Genomic DNA, 21,778 nt, shown 5'->3' with positions numbered 1-21,778 from the left:
AAATCCAAAACAATTTTATGCTGGAATTTGAAATGTTCTATCTAGTTCTAAAATTGCATCATATTAGCAAATGAAGTAGTTGTTATTTATAATGAAATTTAATAACTGGTTAAAATCCTAGGTAATTAACTTTTATGACCATCTAAAATTTAGTTTTAAACTTATAATTTTAGCAATATATATTGAACACTTACATTCAATTGTACAGAATGCAATTAATTTAATCTTGAAAAACACTAACTAAGGAAATAAGCACACACACCCCCGAATCAGTACACTCTCTCACCAATTCTACAACTGCAATAAATTTAATACTGTAAATAAACACTGGACAAAGCAGAGCACTGGCGAAAGAACTCAGAGGCTTTAACAAGTCATTTTATAATTTTTATGAGCTAAGAGAGTGGAGGCAAATGGAATTCTTAGAACATTACTTAAAAATAGATTTTTAAAGACAAAGGTCCCGACTCACTCTTATATACACACACAAAGTTCATCTGTCACAGACAGCAAATGTTGAATTTATACACTGTAGTTTCCAGCAGCATCCTGCACGTTGAGAATAATTAAATTAAACAAGGATGTCAGATCTATGGAAGATGGACCGTTCAAATCTGTACAAGAAAGAACACAGCTGTTCTGGTGCTACTGCATATGTGATGTGCTCACTGCTGCTTCTCAAATGCAAAAACCAAGTAAATACCTAAAAATAAAACAAATAAAATTTAGAGGTTGGTTTCTCACATCCTCAGAGCAACAATCTCGGTCTCATTCATAATCTGGTGAAAATTCTCAAGCAGCTTTTGAAAAGGAAAAATTCCATTATTTCTAGGAGTTCTTCAATCATTTTGAGTCATACTTAGGCAGATATGGGATCATATCTGCTTACTTGAAAACAAATATCCACTTACTGTACTAGTGACATCACAGCCGTGGAGAAAACCAATTTAACAGCTCTAAAAATCTCTATTGACCGTTTGAGGGAAAAAAAAAAGTATAAAAGCAAAGAAAATGAAAACTGGAAAACCTTATGATTTAATTATTTTTACCTGGAATAACTGCACTACTATGAGTGCAGGGGTACTCGATAAGTTTGCTACTCAGGAGGGGAAAAAAACCCTAATAAAAATGGTAAGGAACATATATAACGTGCATGTTAAAATTCATCCAATTATCCAGTTGTTGTGTTGTAGGGCCTGGTAAGGAAAGTGAGCCAAAAGCCACATGATAATCGACAGTCCCAGCCCCAAGAGCACTCTCCCTTAAATAAGGTTTCCAGCTTTGATGTGTGTTCACTCAAAGACATCTAAATGCATCTATGGTTCCCCACTCTGAACCACACTGAAGTTCAAACTTATTATATCTTCTTTTAAGATACTGATAGATTTTATGATTATGAAAACGACTGAGAAGACAAATCCTCAAAACATCACAAAAATGTTCAGGGTGTTCACTAGAACATTCACGCAGAGAGTCGAGATAAGAAGCCATGTGACGAGGAGGCCTCGCCCCTTGGGTCAACTGTAGAACAGGGGACGGATGAAGGACGGCAGACCACGTAAGGGCCTCCCAATCCTCGAGTCCTCGGCCTCTCCAACCTAGCCTGCACAGGAGCACCACGGCAGTCTCCCCTAACACCATTCTGGTCATGCTATTCTTTACTCATTCTCTAGCTCCCGAGTCTTTTAGGAGAAATAAATATGGCTGGCAGCAGAATAGACAGATGGGCAGAAAATAGGCAGGGTGATCATCAACACTGTGGATTCTTCTTGAGGGGAAGGAAGCAGAGCAGCCTAAAGCACTCACAGGCAAGTCCTGAGGCTCAGGACAGGCCGGCACTGCTGAGCTTGCCGTGCACTCCAAGTGCTCTTTCTGCAGCGAACCCTGCCAAACCCCCCCCAAGCACATCTATACCCACTGCAGATAACCTGGCAGTCCTGACCTGCCCGGATCTAGGGTCATATAAAACCAGTGCTTAATTCCTTATCAGCAATGAATAACTTCCTCCCTTTTCTAACTCAAAAATTCTGGAAGTCTCACTAATTATATAAAATACCTTCTGTGCCAGCATTTCAACTGGGATTTAAACAAAAGAAACTTAAACAACCTCTAAAAGCAAATCAGCAACAATTCTCTCTTCTTCCACATTTAAAGCAGCTCCTAGAGGAGCAGCAGGCTCTGGTAATACGAGCTAAATGATTAGACCAGTAGGAGTCTAAAATATAGCTTCTTAGACTGTGGCACCAGCCCACAAAGCCCTCCAGGTTAGAAAAATGTAATTCATCACAGAGCAGATGGACCCTGACACTGATCCTGGCTGCCCTTCGGCCACTGTTCCTTTCCTATTGCTTTTCTCCTCTCTAACCCACCTCTTCTTCAACTGTCTGGGGGCATCTAATTCTTCACTTGTATATTACTGCTAAAGTCCATGTTTAATATAAAAATATAGTGCTGATCTGCAGCCAGCACCACCATCACGACCTTTGACCAAGGTCGTTCTGTTACACGGCACTTTGGGATTGGTGGGACATTTAAGGTAGCTGGCATATCTCCACTCCAGGGAAACCAAAGAAATATGTCGGTTTCTGCACATATTTCTACGTTTGTCAGAGATTACGTCTCTAATATCTTCCAATCCCATTTCTACCGAGGGCACGAATATTCTGAAACAAACTGGCTCAAAGTGTGCCTTCTTCCCTTTCCTCTCTCTCCAATTCAGCAAGTCCTAAGAATTTTCCTTTCCGTGGGTGCCCATGACGCCATGGCTGCGAGTGTGGAGCACCTGGGCTAACTCTCTGACCTCAGCCAAGTTATTTGCCTGCTTTCCTAGCTGAGAAAAGAAGACAGAATTAATAGTAGTCTACTGACAAAGCTGTGAGGATTAAATGAGGCATAACACAGGAAAAGCTTCGAATAGCGACTGGGTCCAAGTGAAACACTCAGTAATACCAACTATTATTATTTTCCAGATTTCACTAGTTTTTATTAAGCTCTCCTTCATCTGTTTTCCCCACTACAGGAACTTCAGCATGTAAAACAGTGTGCCCAGAAGTCACTTATTTGTCTGTTTCTTCTACTGGATAGTATACTTCTGGAAGGCAGAGAGGTAACATTTATTTTTTTATCCTCCAAAGCCCTTTCATAGATCTTTATGTAAGTTAATATTCAAAATGTTTATCAAATGGGTTATCTCAGATTACCTTTGATTTTTCCTTCAACATAATCAACAAATATTTAACCAAAGAGTGGGAACTACCTTTTAAGTTGTCAGGGCAACCATATAAGGGTATCACCATCCTGGCAGGGAGGCTCTGGGACTTCACAGACTGGCCAGGCCTCTGACCTCTCCTCCAAAGACAGGTGCCTCACTTCAGAATGTCTCCACATCATGGCTGTTCCCAACCACACACCCTCTAAAACATCCTGCTCAGTGCTGCTTCACTAAATGTTCTAGTATTTATTATGACTTCACTGTCAACGCCAGAGAGGCCAGAACCAAATAAAATACACGGAACTGCTCCATAAGCCAAAATTTCCAGCAGAAATGTAAGGTAAAGAAGTCAAATAGAGATGGCTTCATAGTAACAAGTAGACAATGAAAATGTTTAAGAATGCTCGTCAAAGTTTACGTTAAGGAACATCCTGCATATATTTTCTCTTGGCACTGAACAGCCGTGCAAGACGGGGAATTAGACATTTATAGGAATTTTGTGTATAACACAATCACCCCCTCACACAAATTAATATGTGTCAGAAAAATTCTAAAGTTTTCAGATTTTAATCACTTTGAAGCAATTTTTGAAAATGTCAGTAAATCTACACTGATGATATACTCACTTGTAGCTTCCCATTCTGATTTACTTAAGGTTCCCTAAAATTTAGAAAAAAGAAAGAAAACTTCAGATTGAATATGCAAGTACATATATACTTATTTTTTAATAATGGACAGAGGTCTCCAAAACCCTAACTTCATTATAAATACACATACAATTTACTGTTAATATTATTGTGATCTGAATATAAAATAAATCAATCAGATTAACCTTTAATTCCATCTTCTCACCACTTTTGCGCTCCTGCCAATTCTCTAAACCACTGATTCTCAACCAAAGGGTGAATCTGCATAAAGAGGGTATTCTTGTGTAACTGGAAAAATTATCTAGCTTACATTTTTAACTTGGAGAATGGAAAAAAAAAAAAAAAAAAAAAGAGGCCTATCTTGAAACATCAAATAATACTGCAGGAGGGAATAAGATTTTTGTGTTTTTACAAAGGAAATCACAAAATAAAGTATGTATCATACAAAGGAAATAAATTGTATTTAGTGATGTACTTGCTACTTTGCAAAGGCACTGAGTAACAAGATATACAGTGGCAAGTTTAGTAACTAATACAATTTTGAAGAAGTGATAATTATGTAGCATTCATAATTAAGGAAAATGTGAACTTCCACATAGAAGTCAGAGAAAATGAAGATGTAATTTTTCCCCATATAAGTTCATAAGCCCCTGAATTTTATCTATGGAACACCATGAGTCAGTAGTGTCCAGGTAAAGATACAATGGTATAGCAAGAAAACTCTCAAGCCAAGCCTATAACTTTTCTCCCATCCTTATTTCCTCCATTCTCAGTTCGTTAAAGTACATTTTATTCTATATTCTACAGTTATAAAAAGTTATCACAACTTAGGGGAAACAGACTACTGTGTATCTGATTTGTAACTCAGTGAACTCAAGTATTGTAAACGAGTGAAATAATTTCCTAAGTTTCCATTTTTCTATAAAGCATGTTAAAAAATAAAAACTTACCAATGGCAACCTCACTTGACTGTTCTTCATGTACTTTGCTGCATGTTCATAGTCATCCGCCTTCTCAGATGCAAGTTTGGAATTCTCGTTTGCAGGATATGGCTAGGGAAGCAAGTGAAATTCCTAGTTGAGACATTACGCTGAAATTTACAATTCAGAATTAAACACACAATCACTGAAATAAAATAATTAAGACAGAAATCTTTAAGTATTACTTCAGGAATACAAACTACACATACTTTTGAAATATGAAAGAAAAAGGAGTGAAGGGAATCCTCTCTGAACAAAGCAGCTGCCATGGTCAACACTGAGCATGATCAGAGTATCTACAATCACAGAGAGTCTACACAGGGACTGAATAGCATCCTGAATTGCCACCAAGGACCACTTGGCTGCAAACACCTTTACCTCCCTGACTCCTGGTCAAAGGCTTTTTCTGTTATGACTCTATGCTGAAGGAAGTTATCATCAGAAGAGCTAAACATTCATTTGAACATTATGGTGACTTAGCAGCCATGGAAGTATGAACAGCAACTGGAAATAATACAAACGAAATGCTCAGTCAACAGAACCTTGGGAGCTCCAGAAGAGAAGGAAAATATCCAGCCTCCAATACAGGTTGTATCCATATTTACATAAAACTGAAGAAGGGCCTCAAAAAAATGCTGTTTTTAAAGGTACGCTGGACAAGTGTTTATTCAAATTACTTTGAGCACTATTTTTAATCCATTTTAACATCTCTTTATACTACAAAGTGCTTTGTAATGCATGTAAATAAAAACAATGAATTATACACTCATGTAGCAACCATCTACTCTGTAAAGGTTATGTACTCTTTTAATTCTTTTCTTTGCCCTGTTACAACAAACTAGCTAGCAAGGAACCACTTTAGACGTACATCTTCCTGAAGAATTTTTAAGAAACTGATCCAGGAATGTTTACTTTGCTATCTTCTTTTTCCCCTTTGTAAGTATCCTACCGTAAGATCAGACATTAGAAATTTAGCTACGTGTTTGCTGTTCAAAAAAGTATTTAGTTTTTTGGACTTCTATAGTGGGGAGAGGCCAGGGTGCTGCTGAACATCCTACAGGGCACAAAGCAGCCCCAAATGCCAACAGTCCTGAGGTTGAGAACTCTTATGTTAAAGCTCTGTCCTAGGTGCTGAAGAGTCTAGAGTTGGCACCAATAAGCTGTGTAATTTATATAAATACTGAGCGTGTACATGGCCTTGAAAGAAATCTCAGAGACAGCCAAACAAGTTTACTATGACCTGGAATTTTTACACCTTTTCTAAATACTCACCTCCAGGGCCTGCATTCGTTTTAACAGCATTTTATTTTCACTGTTCTTAATCTTTTCCTCATAGAATTCCAGAAATGTTTTTTTGTAGACTAGTTTCATATTGTACTTCTTTGCCATTCTGTCCAAAAAAGATTATTTAATGAAAAGGCTTCCAAAATATTTGTAATTCCACACGCAACAGTAACATCTTCTGGACTTAACTAAAAACCTTTACAAATTCACAAGAGGACCATGCAAAATGAGTGAAGGGCAACACACCACTGACCTGAAGGAAATGTGCAGTTAAATCTCACTGGGTCACAGGGAACTCCAGTAACGTAACAGACAGGCCAGGAAATGAAATGAAAGGCTGTGAGATGGGGACCACAGGCAGTAAGGAACACTTTTCTACCAACTCCATTTCATTTGACTCGATCCCTCACAGTGGCACTGAAAATAGTGGCCAACTTCCTTCTTAAAATAGTCTCTTTCATCTACTGGATTCCCTGGCAAGACACACTATTTTTTTTTTTCCCCACACTATTAATTTTTATCCTACATCTTGAACTGCTTCTTCATAGTTTGTTTTACAGGTTTCTTTTCCCAACTTCCAAATGTCATGGTTCTGAAGAGTGTGGCCCAGAACCTTGCTCGCTGTCACTCCTTGACGTATACAGCTTGCCAACAGCTACGGTAGCTCAGTTCTGGCCTCTGTCACTGCACTGTTCCCTAGAAATCTCCACCAGGACTGTCACAGGCGTGCTCTAACTCTCCACCTCCAGGGCTGAATCCCACTAGCCTGTTCTTCTGCCAATTTTTGCTATTTCAGTAAATCCATCTAACGATCCACGCCTCCCCCTCTCTATGCCCAGTGTTCAGCACACCACCATGTCCTCTCCGTTTACCTATACAACATACTTCAAACAGGCCCACTTCTGACCCCGTCACTCGCCACCATCCTGCTCCAACACCATCACCACACAGCTGTACCACTTCGCTCATTTCGCTGCTATTCTTACCCTCCCTCAACCCATTTTCCAACTGCAGCCAGAATATGCTTTTAGCAGTGCACAGGTCACGTCCCTCCTTCACACCCTTCACTGGCTCTCCAGCACACTTAGGGCACAATTCAAAAGCCTTTAACATGGCCTCTAAGGCACTCATTTATACAGGAGTGCTGCCTCATCTTGAGCCAGCTGGGCCCTGATTCCTTAAGGCCCAGTCACAATGGCTTTCCTTCAGCTCCTTAAACTAGCCAAGCTCTGTCTGTCCCACTTCAGGGCCTTCACACATATCATCCCTTACGCCTGGAACACTCTCCCTTCCGGTCTCCAACTGGCCAACTAGACAGCCTTTAGATGTTGACTTAAACATCACTTTAAAAAAAAAAAAAAAAAATCACTTTTTCCAAGGTGGCTTCCTTAAATCCTCAATGACATTAGGTCTCCCTGTTATGCTTTGCATGTGTATTTTTTCCGAGTGCATTTGCTGAAGTTGATTACTATGTAGCTGTAGACAACAAAAGGGAACCTGAGGATGATTTCAGGTAGCACAAAAGGAGGAGAGGAAGAAAGGGAAAAAGTCTGAAAGGGGACTTGTGAGGTGACAGATGAGGGGACAGAGTGAAGGAAACATTTGAGGGCCACTTGGATTTGCATGTAAGAGGCATACATAAGGCAGGAGTCCCTGTAATTAGCATTAGCCCTCCTTGGAAAGACAACATGAGTAAATATAAAAGCCTCTTCTATTCCAGGCAGTTCATTTTCTATCATAAATATCCAAAATGAGCCTTTACAAATGAAATCAAGCTTTAACCTTAAGAAATACCATAATTACAAAGAACTGAGACTCAATTTGACCAATCTGAATAGGTTTGCCATGTAAAAGCTAATTAACGAAATGGCAGAAGGGCATCTCAAAATCCCTATGCATTTTCTGATTGTCTCCCTAAATGAATACTTGTCTTAATAAATAATTTTTTAAAATTTAAAATATTAAAGTGATACTTTATGACTTCATATGTTTATAATCATTAGGCAATATAAGCAGAAAAGACTGCTAGTGTTTGCTTAGCATTTAAAAAAAAAAAACTTTCATTTTATTCTTTATCTTTTGGCGTGTACTCAAATCACTAACTTTGTCAACCCAAAACACCAAGCTAACATACCAAACATATAAAACAACATACTAAAAACGTTTAATTTTTTTCTTTCATAAAGTTGAAGAGCATAACATTTCCCCAAAGTTTGCTAATTATAAGGAAAATGTGATATAAATTTTTTAATTTTATAGTTCATATTTATAAATTGTGCATAGTATTTTCCATGTTTAGTCACATGCTACTTCATTTTCTCATATTATTGTATATAATTTTTATATATTGTAGAACTCCTGAAAATCCTACACCCATAATTTTACAAGCTGCCTGAGACACAATTCAAACAATCACCAGCCAAAAATAAGTAAAAAAATAAAGCTCTTCCTCTTCCTCAGTTAATAAAGGCTTTGTTTTAAAAAGAAGGAAATGCAGTTTGGTCAGCTGTGACATGGCCTGCATTTAACTGGACTCTTCCACGTTCCCTATCAGGGAGACCCCCAAGACCAAGAAAAGGCCTTGGGGCCTTACTTGAAACCCCAGCTTTCCCTGTGCCAGTGGTTTGCCAGGACTCCTAAGAATTCAGGTGCATGAGTGAATACATTCCTGAATCAGTACTTTATTATTGTCATTGTCCGTGAGACAGAGGCAATTTCATAAGCTATAGCAAAATATAAAACAACTTTTAATACCTATCCCTGTCAAAAGGAGGATCTCCACTTTGGGAAGATTCATTTTATGTTACCAAAGTACCAGCAGTTACTTAAAAACAAGTCTTTTGCTATTTATAGTGTCAGTTATTTTCTTCCACAACTTGCAGGCAACAGGCTCCCTTTCTTGCCTACAGGATGAAACAATTCCAGGAATAAGAGAAACTAAATGAGTAAGGCTGCAAGAGACCTATGGCACCAACCCTGGGTTTGAAGTTATTCTTTTTTTTTTTTTTAAATAAGGCTGTCCTTCTTCTTAGGATCCCACTTAAAATAAGAAACAAACATAAATACTGATTTTTTTTTTCCTTTTCTTTCTCTCTTACGCAAAAAGAGAATAGTTAACAGATTAATGACATTCTTACTCATTTAGCAATGGAAAATAGACCAAGAATTCAGGGACATCCACAACACCTTCCAAGTTGAAGTCATATTTGCAGCCAAATAAAGGATAAGCTCCTTTCTTCTGAAATTTCACAGTATATATTTCATTTCCAAATGATTCTGTTTCTGAAGCTTCAAGGCGTCTTCTATAAAAGTTATCCCCAAACCAAAATAAAAAGATTAAATTTGTTATTAGGTCAAATTTATTTTGATCAGATTAAATATGGGAGGGGGACACACCCATGATGCAATTTTATAAAGATTAGCTTTTAATTGGATTTGAGCTACTTTTAAGAAGCAATACACTAAAAGATCATTAACAATCTCACTAATAAAATTATGCTGGAAGTAGGTTTCACTATCATGACAGCTGGTTAAGTCCCAATGCCTCACATCTTATCTGGAGTTTGTCTAGCAATACCACCTCTGGCTTTTTGGCTGGAAGTAACATCAGTCTCCAACTTACACAGAAAGATGTTTTAAAGGTTCATCTGTAAATCTGACTTTTTAACTTAAAATTTGAGTATCTAGTCAAATACATTATCAAAGTGCTCAGCCCTTATAAGATCAACACGGCATGTTCTATAAACTTTACTCCTAATAAACACTTGCTACTCTAAAATAAGCTTAATTTTGAGTATTTTATAAACCACAACATATAAAAGTACTTACATCAATTCAAAGCTATTGGGAGTGGTACCAATAAAATAGCCTCCAGGGCTCAGTCTCTCACATGCATTTCTGAGCATGACGTCAGCCTGCTCATAGGACTCGAATGAGTAATGGCAGACAAACTGACAACTGCAGATGTCAAAGCACATTTCTGGGTCACGAAACTTATCAATCAAAAGTTCCTGAAACAAATTAAAATGGGTCAAGACTTTGAAGTTGGCTGCGACATAAAAATTTAGTGAATTAATTTCTAGAATTAGGATCCTTAAAATAAAAGTAGACATGACCTCCCACCAACCCACCCTTTCTCATTACGTATCATAAAGATCATAATAAAAACGTTCTTTCTTTCTGGTTCAATAGAATTTGATTCCCATTTTCATAGTAATTTTAAAAATCAGAGATTCTGAAATCATGCTAAAAAATATATCAAACATGACATTTAAAGGAGTTGATCCTTTAACTGGCTTTACTTGAAAACTAAAGTAAAATGATGTTGAACAGTAACTTGGGTTTAAAAAAAAACACAAAGCTGGTCTTTGGGACATTTTTTACTTTTTAGGCTGTGCCATGCAGCTTGTGGGATCTTTAGTTCCCCGACCAGGGACTGAACCCAGGCTACGGCAGTGAAAGTACTGAGTCCTAACCACTGGACCACCAGGGAACTCCCTGGGACATTTTTTTAAAACGCAAAAGTGTTTTTAAAGGTTTCCAACTTTCTAGCACTTTTCCTTCCCCTTTCACAACTGCAAACAAAATGTGTAGGGTTACAGGTATCTATAATAGTTCAATGAGCTAAGGAGTCAGAAATGTTCAAGGGGGACTTCCAGCAGTTCGAGTGCCTCTATAGTCTTGAACTCCAGCTGTTAAAGAGATTCGGAAACAGGTGTCACCAGACTGTGACATGTTGGGAAACCACCCAAACAAATTACAAGGTAAACAAAATGAAGTGCAGATCTATTTCAAAATACTAGAAAATAAATCATGTCCAAACAGAGAAGCAACAAATGATTTCCAAAGTAAAAGTATTAAAAGCTAAAAATTCCCAAAAGTATTTACTGGGTCATTTAAGGAAATTTATCATTAATGGAATTTCTAGTTGAAACTGAAAATCCACGTCCTAAAGATTTTTAATGTTTCTAAGCAAATTTTTAAAAAATGAACTGATTTTTAAAGCAAACCATTTACTCATACTAAAAATATAAAAACAGACAAATAAAAAAATACATACCTTTGAACAATCAGCAGTTATAAATTCTGCACTGAAAATATACTCATTATCACGACAACGATTTTTCATGTCCTCGTACCGCTGCTGACACTGTTTGACAGAAACATCAGCAATATCTGGAAGGAGGACGGGTGTTAGTAATGTCAACAAAGGCCCACAGAGTTAAAACAGAAATGCAAAAATGGCACAAATCTAGACTTCATCTCAACTTTTAAACTTTGGCAGGGAATCTAGCCTTAGAAAAGCAAAAAGGTTCTACTTCCTTCAAAACAAAAGAGAAGAAAGTCTTTTGTTCCAATGGAAATGCCCTCTTATTTTTCAAAAGGAACTAACCACTTTCTCAATAGGTACTGACAACAGAAAAGTTCTACCATGATTTTTAAATGCTTATTCAAAGTTAAAAGCAGAAAGTTTAAATTCCAATTTGGATTATAAAACCTAACATTATACACCCAGCTCTTTATAGTTTCTTAATAAAATGTTATTTGCCTTTTCCCAGTGTTGAGATTTGCACTGCAGGTACAAAAGCAATGGTGGGTACCTTGTCATGAATACAAGGTAGGGGCACCAATGGTACTGGTAATACTTGATATATTCTTCACTGCTATAAGCCAGCACAGGAAGAAAAAAGGGGGAAAAAAATCCAATTTCATTTAAGAATGTCCTTGATAAGCAGTAAAAATTAATTTTATGAAATCTTCAAAACATTTCTGCTACATAACAAAGTCTGCCTGAACAGGACTGGTGTGACTGCGCTGTAAGCTGTACTGCCCACTTTTTTCACACAAAATTGTTTCACTTAAAGTACCACTGACAGACAAACTAGTTTTTCAGACTTTGTAATTTGGCAGACCTTTTCTTCATAGTGAAAAAAATGAGCCTGCCATTTCATGAAAACTTTGGACTGTATTTGTTACCAATGATAAATTTGAGCTTTCAGGTGAAAAGTTCCAACTCTGACAAACTTGTATCTACTACCACGGGCTGGGCATCTTCCCAATACTTAAGACTTTTCTGATCGATAGTGATATTAAACAAATGTGATTTCCTGATGTCAACATTTAGAAGATTTGCATAACTTTAGTGAACATTATTTTCCAAATATTACAAAATCTTGCAGGGCGAAGTGCAAGATAGACCAATGGATTTAGATATAACAGAACACAAAAAGTTCACCAATATGGTTTCAGATTCCACGCTGTAACTAACCTTTAAAGGAACTATCACTTGCCGAATTTTGATGTAGTATCAAAGATGAATATCCTCAATTATCTGAAAAGGCTATTAAAATACTCCATTTCACAACTACTCATCAAATAAAATAACACATCAAAACATATTGATGCAGAAACAGGTGTGATAATCCAGTTGTCTTCTATTATTCCAGACTCTAAAGGAATTTGCAAAAGTACTTTTAAAATGCCAGTCTTCTCACTACATTTTATCTGTAATAAATATTTTTTAAATTCTCGGTTTTAATTTCTATAATCAACACATATAACCACATACGCAAAAGCTTTCTGGGGTCCTCAATCATTTTTAAGAACGTACTGTGGTCATAAAACCAAAAACTTTTTGACAAGTGCCGATTTAGGCACTACTACTCCACAGGTGGTGCTGGGCACTTCCCACAGGAAGGAACATGACATCATCTTGTCCCTCTTCAGGGTTAAGACTGACCAGCAGATTCAGGCACTTGATTCATCCAATTAAGTTCCTATCAACTTTTCACCTAATAGCTTAGATCTATTATTTTACCAAGCGTGGAAAAATTTATTCATCATGATTTTTCAATAAAGAGGAATTTCGCTTTTCAACCATTTGGTTACGTTGAAATATGGTTTATACAGGGTTAAAGATAAATACTCGCCGCCCCCTCCCTTAGTTTATGAATTTCAGAATAATGAGTAAGTTTCCTTGCTCCCTCCAAGTGTGAACAATGAGATTATTTTCCTTTATTTCATGTTTCAATACACTGTAATCCTGTCTTTTTCAAAAAAATAATTAATTAATTAATTAATTATGGCTGCGTTGGATCTTTGTTGCTGCACGCGGGCTTTCTCTAGTTGCGGGGAGTGGGGGCTACTCTTCGCTGCAGTGCACAGGCTTGACAATGAGGTGGTTTCTCTTGTTGCGGAGCACGGGCTCCAGGCGCGGGCGGCTCAGTAGTTATGGCTTGCGGGCTCTAGAGCGCAGGCTCAGTAGTTGTGGCACACGGGCTTAGTTTTAGTTGGTCTGCAGCATGTGGGATCTTCCCAGACCAGGGCTCGAACCTGTGTCCCCTGCATTGGCAGGCGGATTCTTAACCACTGCGCCACCAGGGAAGTCCCTTGTAATCACTCTCTTTTTTAATGAAGAAACCATCCTATCTTTGGCCACTGAAAGCCTTTCCAAGTTTGTGCTTCAAACATGGAGTCCGACATGACTCCAATCATCCTTGTTTTTAACACCATCAGTAAAGTCTCATTACTCATTTTAGAAAACACCCATCTCATGTCTAGCCCCCAGACATCTTGTGGTAAGGTATTTTGGTGTTATGTCCATAATGAGATCTTTCTTATTTACATTTACCTGACAGACCACAAATTATTCTTTCCCATGCCATTATCTGTCTTACCGGTACAAACTAGCTTGTCAATTCTTCCCTTTTTCCACTTGAGCAAATCTCCACCTTTACCACATCCCAGGTCCAAAACAGTGATACCACGTTTTTTTTTCAGTCGCACCTTTTCTAAAAATTCTCCTAAAAGAGAAAATTAAGTCATAATAAATGATCTCTTCTCCATTTTTACTAAAGCATAAACTGTTACCCCTAATAACCTACTAACTTCTGCCTGACATGTACAGTAAGTCCCCTACATACAAACTAGAGAACTTTCAAAGATGTGAACGTGTGTTCGTGGGCACGTGATGTCAATCACGTAAGTTAGTTCATGTGTCTGGCGTACACTGTCACATGCATGCTCTACAAGTGGTTGTGCTTTTGTGTATTTTATGGGACAGTACTGTATAGAGTACAGTAGTACAGTATTATTTCAAGCCCAGAAGGTCCAGAAGCTAGTGTAAAAGCAGTGGTGATGTAGCTGGTACTGCTAAGAAGAGCGGGTTGTTGTAATGTACTACTGTACTTTTCAAGGAACTGTATTGTAAGATTAAAAATATTTTATTTTTTGTGTTTGTTTTTTATGTATTATATGTGTGAGAAGTTATTATAACCTATTACAGTATAGCACTATAAAGCAATTGTGTTAGTTGGGTACCCAGGCTAACTTTGTTGGCCTTACAAACAAATTGGACTTACATACGTGCTCTCAGAACAAAACTCGTTCTTGTGTAAGGGACTTAGTGTAATATAAACACATTCATTTATGTAATTAATTCATAACTTCTAGAAAATATTTCAAAATTTGACTAAGAGTTAATTAACTTGATCCTTCAGCATTAAAGATGAAAGAGTATGTGTCTGGTATTTTAGAAGCTAAGACAGGTTTTTGAAGGTTATTTTCAGAATTTGATTCAACATTAAATAGCAAACATTTTATTTTTTCTCTCTCATTTTATTAAAAAGAAGTTTAATAGTACAAAAAAGTCGCATGACCTTGGTGGGTCAATAGCAAACAGTTTAAATTCTAATTAATACAAGAATACCCAATACTTGTTCATGATAAGAAAAAAATTATTCATAATTTTTTGTAGTTCTCTTTCCAAAGCTAAGTGTTTAGCTTATTATACACTTAATAATTATGGGATCACAAGAGACCTTGATTTTGATAAAAGATGTCAAGCTTACCTCAAAACTAGTCAAAAAACTATACATACCTCTTAATTTTACTATCATCAGAATTCTTAAAAACTCTGAAATAAAAATGGAGCCTTTTATCCCAATCTACCAAATCACATTAAGAGCAAACGAATAACATTAGCATGTCCCTTACATCAATAGCCAAATGGTTCAAACATCAGTTAAAGGCATATTAATATTCTTAGACAATGAAATATTCAGCAATTCTAAAATTGGATAAAATACTGAATCCTAGATCTACTCTTCCTGTCTTTATCATTCTGAGTTTAATGCTTTCTATTTCTTATGTGTACTATTTTGACTGCTAGAATATTCTGTATAAATACTTCTGCCTTTCACTGTCACAGAAGTACAAGTGTTCCATATTCAACTTTCTGCTATGAATCTTAAAAAAAAAAAAAACCAGAATAAAATATAATACGGAAAGAGTGAGAATAAGAATTATAAAATCTCTTTATTTCCACATAAGATTAATGAGAGGGGAAATCTTCATGAAACATTATTCAAAGATATCTTTATCACATTCAAGCATCGTACTCAACTATCACTAGCTATAAGCAGCAATAAGGAAGCGAAAATGAACGGCAAAGAATGGGTGTTGAGAAGAGAAAGAAAAAAGGCAGCAAGGGAATTTGGCACAGACCACACTGATTACAGCAGGACCGGAAAGACAGGTGCAGATAGCAAAGCACCCATTGAGAGAGTTGCTGGAACAGCTGAAGTAGAAATAATACCATGAATATGCTGAGAGATAAATTTTTGCTAAGTCTGACATACGTGTTTTTAAAAACTACCCGTTTCCCTGTTTATAAAAATAATACAACTAACAATGTGAAAAATAGTGCTGAACTTAAAAATATTTATTCAATGAATAAATACATGAATAAACAACACATTAGGAAAAATACTCAATGATAACTTATCTGCATTACTGAGGATGATGAGGAAAGGAAGAGAAAAACTGAAAAGAAATTAGGAACAGCATCCAAAGATTACGAGTACAGAGTAAAAATGCCATAATAACTAACCTAAAAAAATAAATAAATAAAAAGAAGTTCGTTTATTCATTTACCCTGGCTGACAAGTAGCAGAGTCAAATAAGTCTTATTTTTATAATAAAACAAAGAAAAATATTAAAATGTGTTCGAAATAATGAGTCTAGTTCCCACTCCTGACACTTCTCAGAATGGATAATTTATCTTTTAAAATTACTAAATTATCGTTAAAACTAGTAGAAAGTAGCCATAATTAGCACTTTATTCTTTTCAGTGCAAATATGAAAGCATTCTCACTTTTTCTGAGGTTGGCTTTTAAGAAAACAAAAACAGAAACCAAAATTTTAAAAAAACCTTTTTGTGAAAAACTTCAAAATCTACTGGCTTTTAAAAATTCTCTAATTTCAGGTAAGTGACTATTTAATATACTTGATACACAAAGCAATAAATATATTCTGAATCATATTTCCTCCACTGACTTCCATTTTAATATCAAAGGCGAGTTTCCACAGATAAAATGCTGTCCAAAAAGCTGAATGTCTTCATCAATCCTCAAAGTAAACTTTATTTCTCCCCAGAAGAAAAAACAAGTTCAATGGACAATCAATGCACATGATGACCTTTACCAACTCATTAAAGGCCTAGAGATAAAAAATCATGGCACTGCCCATTTTCTTGACCTAATGGAACCCAAATGTTTAATTCAACAATATATCATTGCTCCAAAACTATCAGAGTAAAATAGATTATTTAATACCACTAGGTTAGCTTGATTCTAAATGTAAAAGCACGCTGCCTTCTGAAAGCCTGATTAACTCGTCAACTTAATATTAATTAAACACTCATTGCTATCTTATGTAGTCAATCATAAGTATATATGAAAATAATTTACCTAAAAGGCTTAGTTTCAGTTTTGGCTCCAGTTTTATAAAGCCAAGCTTTGATGATTAAATGAATAGTAACTAAACACCTAGCAGCTTTGTGTATGATTAACCATTTGGGGAGTAAAAAATGAGACATAAGCTGAAATTAAAAATTCAAAACTATAAATCAAAAAACAAACATACCAATGAGGACACTTTTCATCCAATTATTAAAGTTTCTTAGGTAAAAAATTCTACTTTGGCTACGCTTCTCCAAACCAACTTCCTGGAGTTCATTGTAGTGAGCGGCCACTGCTGAGCTGTGTCCTTCCTCCAAGTTCTGAAAATAAAAGAATGGAATAAAATTAAGAAGCTGAACATGAAAAAAATTAGTCTAAAAGAGCATCTGACCTATATACGGATAAAATACTACTGAAATTGGTAAACTTCATTAAGCAATGGCATAACCACAGAAATCCTAATTATAATCACATGGAAGATTTTCCCCTGTTCCCTATTTTTAAAAACATCTTCTGATTTAAAAAATTTTCATCTTGATTTTCATCTATAGAATTTTGGTGTTAATGTATTAATAAAACCAGTACTCTTCCAGAGTTCTGATTTATTCAATTCAGTAAATGTCAGTCAGTGGATGAAGTTCCTACAAGAATATAAAATAGAAATAATACATTTATTATATTATTATAAAATTGTTGTGGGCACTAAGTGAGATAATATACACAAAGAGATGGGAACTCAACAGGCTATGTTCAGTGTCAGTGATTTCTATTATTTGCTATTAACCTAATTCAAGTTTCAATTTGTGCTCTCTATCGAAGACCCTAAGCATTCTGCAAAAATGCCAGGAAGGTAAAGGGCTTCAGATCCCCCCACTCCCCTGCTCAACCAAAGTGTTTCATCTGACATGTAAAATAGGTAAAAGGTTTAAGATTTTCACTTGAAAAAAGGGTTCCACTGCAAGTTAAAGTTTGAAAACTACATTTATGATACAAGCTCCTCTCTGTTAAAAAGATTTGCATTCCACCAATGACAAACATGTGGCTTATCTGCCACTTTCTTCCTGAGGATGGCAGAATTTTACTCATTCATTGAGTAATCCAGATTCCATTCCTACAGATGGTCAAAAAGCACATGAAAGGATGCTCAACATCACTAATTATTAGAGAAATGCAAATCAAAACTACAATGAGGTATCACCTTACACAGGTCAGAATGGCCATCATCAAAAAGTCTACAAACAATAAATGCTGGAGAAGGTGTGGAGAAAAGGGAATCCTTGTACACTGTTGGTGGGAATGTAAACTGGTACAAACTGTACAACTACTACGGAGGTTCCTTAAAAAACTAAAAATAGAACTACCATATGATCCAGCAATCCCACTGCTGGGCATATATCCAAAGAAAATCAGAATTCGAAAAGATACATGCACCCTAATGTTCCCTGCAGCACTATTTACAAAAGCCAAGACATGGAAGCAACCTAAATGTCCATGACAGAGGAATGGATAAAGAAGATGTGGTACACATATACAGTGGAAAATTACTCAGCCATAAAAAAAAATGAAATAACGCCACTTGCAGCAACGTGGATGTACCTAGAGATTACCATACGAAGTGAAGTCAGTCAGTCAGAGAAAGACAAATATCATGATATCACTTATATGTGGAATCTAAAAAATGATACAAATGAACTTATTTACAACACAGAAATAGACTCACAGACTTGGAAAACAAATTTATGGTTACTGAAGGGGTAAGGTGGGAGGGAGGGATAAATTAGGAGTTTGGGATTAACATATACACACTACTATATATAAAATAGACAATCAACAAGGACCTAGTGTACAGCACAGGGAACTCTACTCAATATTCTGTAATAACCTATATGGGAAAAGAATCTGAAAAAGAATGGATATATGTATATGTATAACAATCACTTTGCTGTATACCTGAAACTAACACAACATTGTAAATCAATTATACTCCAATATAAAATAAAAATTAAATTAAAAAAATAGAACATTCTTAAGTTATTAAAATTATGTAAAAAAAAGGTATTATTTCACAACTACTAGAAATTTCAATCTGACGTATTCCATTATGAATAAAAGAAAATACACTCAAAATACCTTTTGCTTTTCAGGAACATCTTCAAGTTCTATTTTTCTCCTTTTCTGAGTGCCATCTCCAGTAGATTCATCTTCTGGAAAACCATCAGTTTCCATTCTTCTTTTCCTTGAAATGCCTTCATCATCACCAGAACTTTTTTCCTCTGGGGCAATTTCAGCATCAAGTTTTCTTTTCTTGGATGGAGTGTCTTCCCCACAACTAGAACTTTCCTTTACAAGATCATCTTCAAACTCCATTTTTCTCTTTTTTGGAGTGTCTACTTGCCCACAAGTAGGAGCCTTTTCAGAAAGCCCAGTCCCAGGAGAGGTTGTGTTTTCATTAACAATGAATGAAGACTCTGTTTCTGAATCTATTAATGTTTTTGCCTCTTCATGAGAGATCTTTTCACATTCCTCTGCTTTTGCAGAATTTTCCATTTTTGATTACTTAAATAGATGGTAAAACTTCATGAACTAACACTGGAATGGCAAAAATTTCATATTACTTGTAAACGTAATGCTGAGACTTTAAAAACAATTTAAACCAGAAACTAGCCATTTAATTTCAGCGATCAACTAAGAGTTTAAAAAACCTCATTAAAGAATATTGAAAACAATATTGATATATATTGCATATGAATTTCTGAAAATGCTAATGTGGAAGTACTAATTATAATCCCGGAACACTTCTACAATCTCATCCATAAAAGTCACCATTAAAACTGACAAATGAAGTCATGGTAAATGAAGTCGGTTCCATTTCTATCCTGATCCTTACCCTACAGCCTTGGTTCCCCAAATGTGCGCTGGACACTATAACAAACTGATATGGGCACAGGAAGATATTTCAAAATTTAAGGCAAAGGTAGTGACATCTGACATCCAGAAGATATCACAGATACAGCTTCAAGTAGAGCATAGTTTTAACTGAGTAGATTGCACTACATTTCTTTAAATGACACCAGAACCTTGTGAAGCTGAGACTGGTGGTACCACAGAAAATCAGTGTAAAACAGGAAACGAAGTTGGTGTCAAATCCGATCTCAAGGCTTGAGAAGATATCCAGTACTCAACAGATGTACATATTCCACTAGTATGCATTTGTGGTTAGCTAAGAATTAAACACAAATTTTTTTCAATCTGTGCATTATTTTTAAAAACAAAGTTGTTAGGACACACTTATTAAATTGTTTGGACTAAACTATTTAGTAAGGGAAACTGCTAGGTATTTCTTTTGGCCTAGGGACACTGAAAACCAAGAACAGGAGAAGTCTGGGAACCTACAGTTGACTTCTAAAATCCTTACTTCGTAATGGGTGTCAGAATTAGGTAGAAAGTGAAGAAAGTAGCAATGGGTGGACAAGAAGTTTCAAGACCCAGCCTGCAACTTAATGACCATTAATCTCTTTCAAATGTTCTTAGGCCTATGTGTGAAATGGGAGGGGGAGAAAAATAAGTGAACTATTTACTGGACAGGAATTTATTAAGTCATTCAACAAGTTGAGTGAATGCCTACTACAGAGAAGCTCAATAAGACACTATGTGAATAAGTCTTCAAGAAGTTTACAGCTGATATACTACTATTAAAATGTTAGGCTGTATTATTCAAACCAAATGGAAAAGAAAAAGCAAAAGTCCAAAAATCAGTGAGATTCAGCAAATTCAGAACCTGAAAATTATGAAGGGGGGGAGTGTTCCCTGTAAAGAAACAGAATAAGAAATAAAGTCGCTTAATGGAATTGGTAAAAACAAGTCACTCTAAACCGGGAAGGGTTTCAAGGGATATTAACTTTCACTACCCAAGGTTTGAGGTAACAAAATACCAAGACGTGCCAAAACAGGAAGAAATGAATCAGAGAGAAAAAAATTACCCAGAAATGTAATTTTCTGAATACTGCTTAAAATGATTATCTAGTAAAACTATCCACCAAATTATCAAGTCCCTATCTTCTCCTCCCTACCATTTATTTCCTAATAAGGAAATAGAAACTGGTTTCAATTTCAAATAAACCAATGTAACTTATCCTTAGCTATAAATAATTCTAGTTGTAAATATAATATCTAAATTCACTATTGGGAATAAAAATTAATTTTATTTATATTTATCTGTGACATTTCCACAGATGAGATTTTCTAAAGACAATTCGGTCAGAATAAACGACAGGGATTTCCAAACGAACTCAGAGGTGGATAAGACTGAGGCCGAGCGTCTAAGGTGAACAAAGAGTAAGGTCCAGACCCAAGAGGGCTGTCCTTCGGAACCCTCGAGGAAGAACTCAGGTACACAGATGCGCATGAACGATCACACCTGCATCTCGGTGACCTGCGCGGCAGTCACACCCGAGGTTTCTCGGGAACCGCCAGCCCGGGGACTCGAGCTCAAGCAGGTGAACTCCACGCCCAACCCGCCGGCGGGCCGGGTCTCCTCGAGCCCGAGGACGCACTGAGCTGCCCCAGCGCCGCCCGGCTCAGGTTCCAGTCCACTACGCAGGCCAGGCGGCCGGCCGCTCCGGCTCCGGCAGCCCGGCGGGCCTGAAGCCTCTCTAGGGCCTCTCGAACCCGGGCCGGCTCTGCGCAGAGGGGCGTCAGCGCCCACGGACCCGGCACGGCCAGCGGTCGGAGGGCCTCTTCCACCAGGGCGGGCGCGGCTACACACAAAGAGTACGGAACCCAGCGTTGCGACCACACACTCACCGTCCAGCCATCCGCGACTCTGTTTGCGGAAGCGGCTCCGCGCCACGCGCACGCTGTGACGCCACTTCCGGAGAGCGCGGGTCACGCGGCCCGGAACCCGGAGTCCCGGCGTGC

General features: G+C 36.9%; 1 protein-coding gene across 1 annotated transcript; it reads right to left on the bottom strand.

Moving 5' to 3' along the window:
* Positions 1-374: 374 nt before the first annotated feature.
* Positions 375-21,742, bottom strand: RNMT (RNA guanine-7 methyltransferase). Its single transcript, XM_082415858.1, has 11 exons — positions 21,665-21,742; positions 18,992-19,450; positions 17,046-17,181; positions 13,799-13,924; positions 11,182-11,297; positions 9,951-10,132; positions 9,260-9,424; positions 6,111-6,228; positions 4,809-4,910; positions 3,838-3,871; positions 375-703 (listed from the first exon to the last, which is right to left on the bottom strand). The coding sequence occupies exons 2-11, from the start codon at positions 19,406-19,408 to the stop codon at positions 666-668; spliced, it is 1,434 nt and encodes a 477-aa protein (XP_082271984.1). The 5' UTR covers positions 19,409-19,450; positions 21,665-21,742; the 3' UTR covers positions 375-665.
* Positions 21,743-21,778: the final 36 nt, after the last annotated feature.

This window comes from Balaenoptera physalus, assembly GCF_965194825.1.
Source record: "Balaenoptera physalus genome assembly, chromosome: 12".
Classification (NCBI taxonomy): Eukaryota; Metazoa; Chordata; class Mammalia; order Artiodactyla; family Balaenopteridae; genus Balaenoptera; species Balaenoptera physalus.
This window is presented reverse-complemented; position numbering and strand designations above follow the sequence as displayed.

Excerpts from the sequence above, each read along its gene's own strand:
- RNMT (XM_082415858.1), bottom strand. The coding sequence starts at position 19,408 with ATGGAAAATTCTGCAAAAGCAGAGGAATGTGAAAAGATCTCTCATGAA. Across the intron at positions 10,133-11,181 it reads TAACTGCTGATTGTTCAAAG|GAACTTTTGATTGATAAGTT; the intron begins GTATGTATTTTT and ends AATTTGTTTCAG. Across the intron at positions 3,872-4,808 it reads GTCAAGTGAGGTTGCCATTG|GGAACCTTAAGTAAATCAGA; the intron begins GTAAGTTTTTAT and ends TCTAAATTTTAG.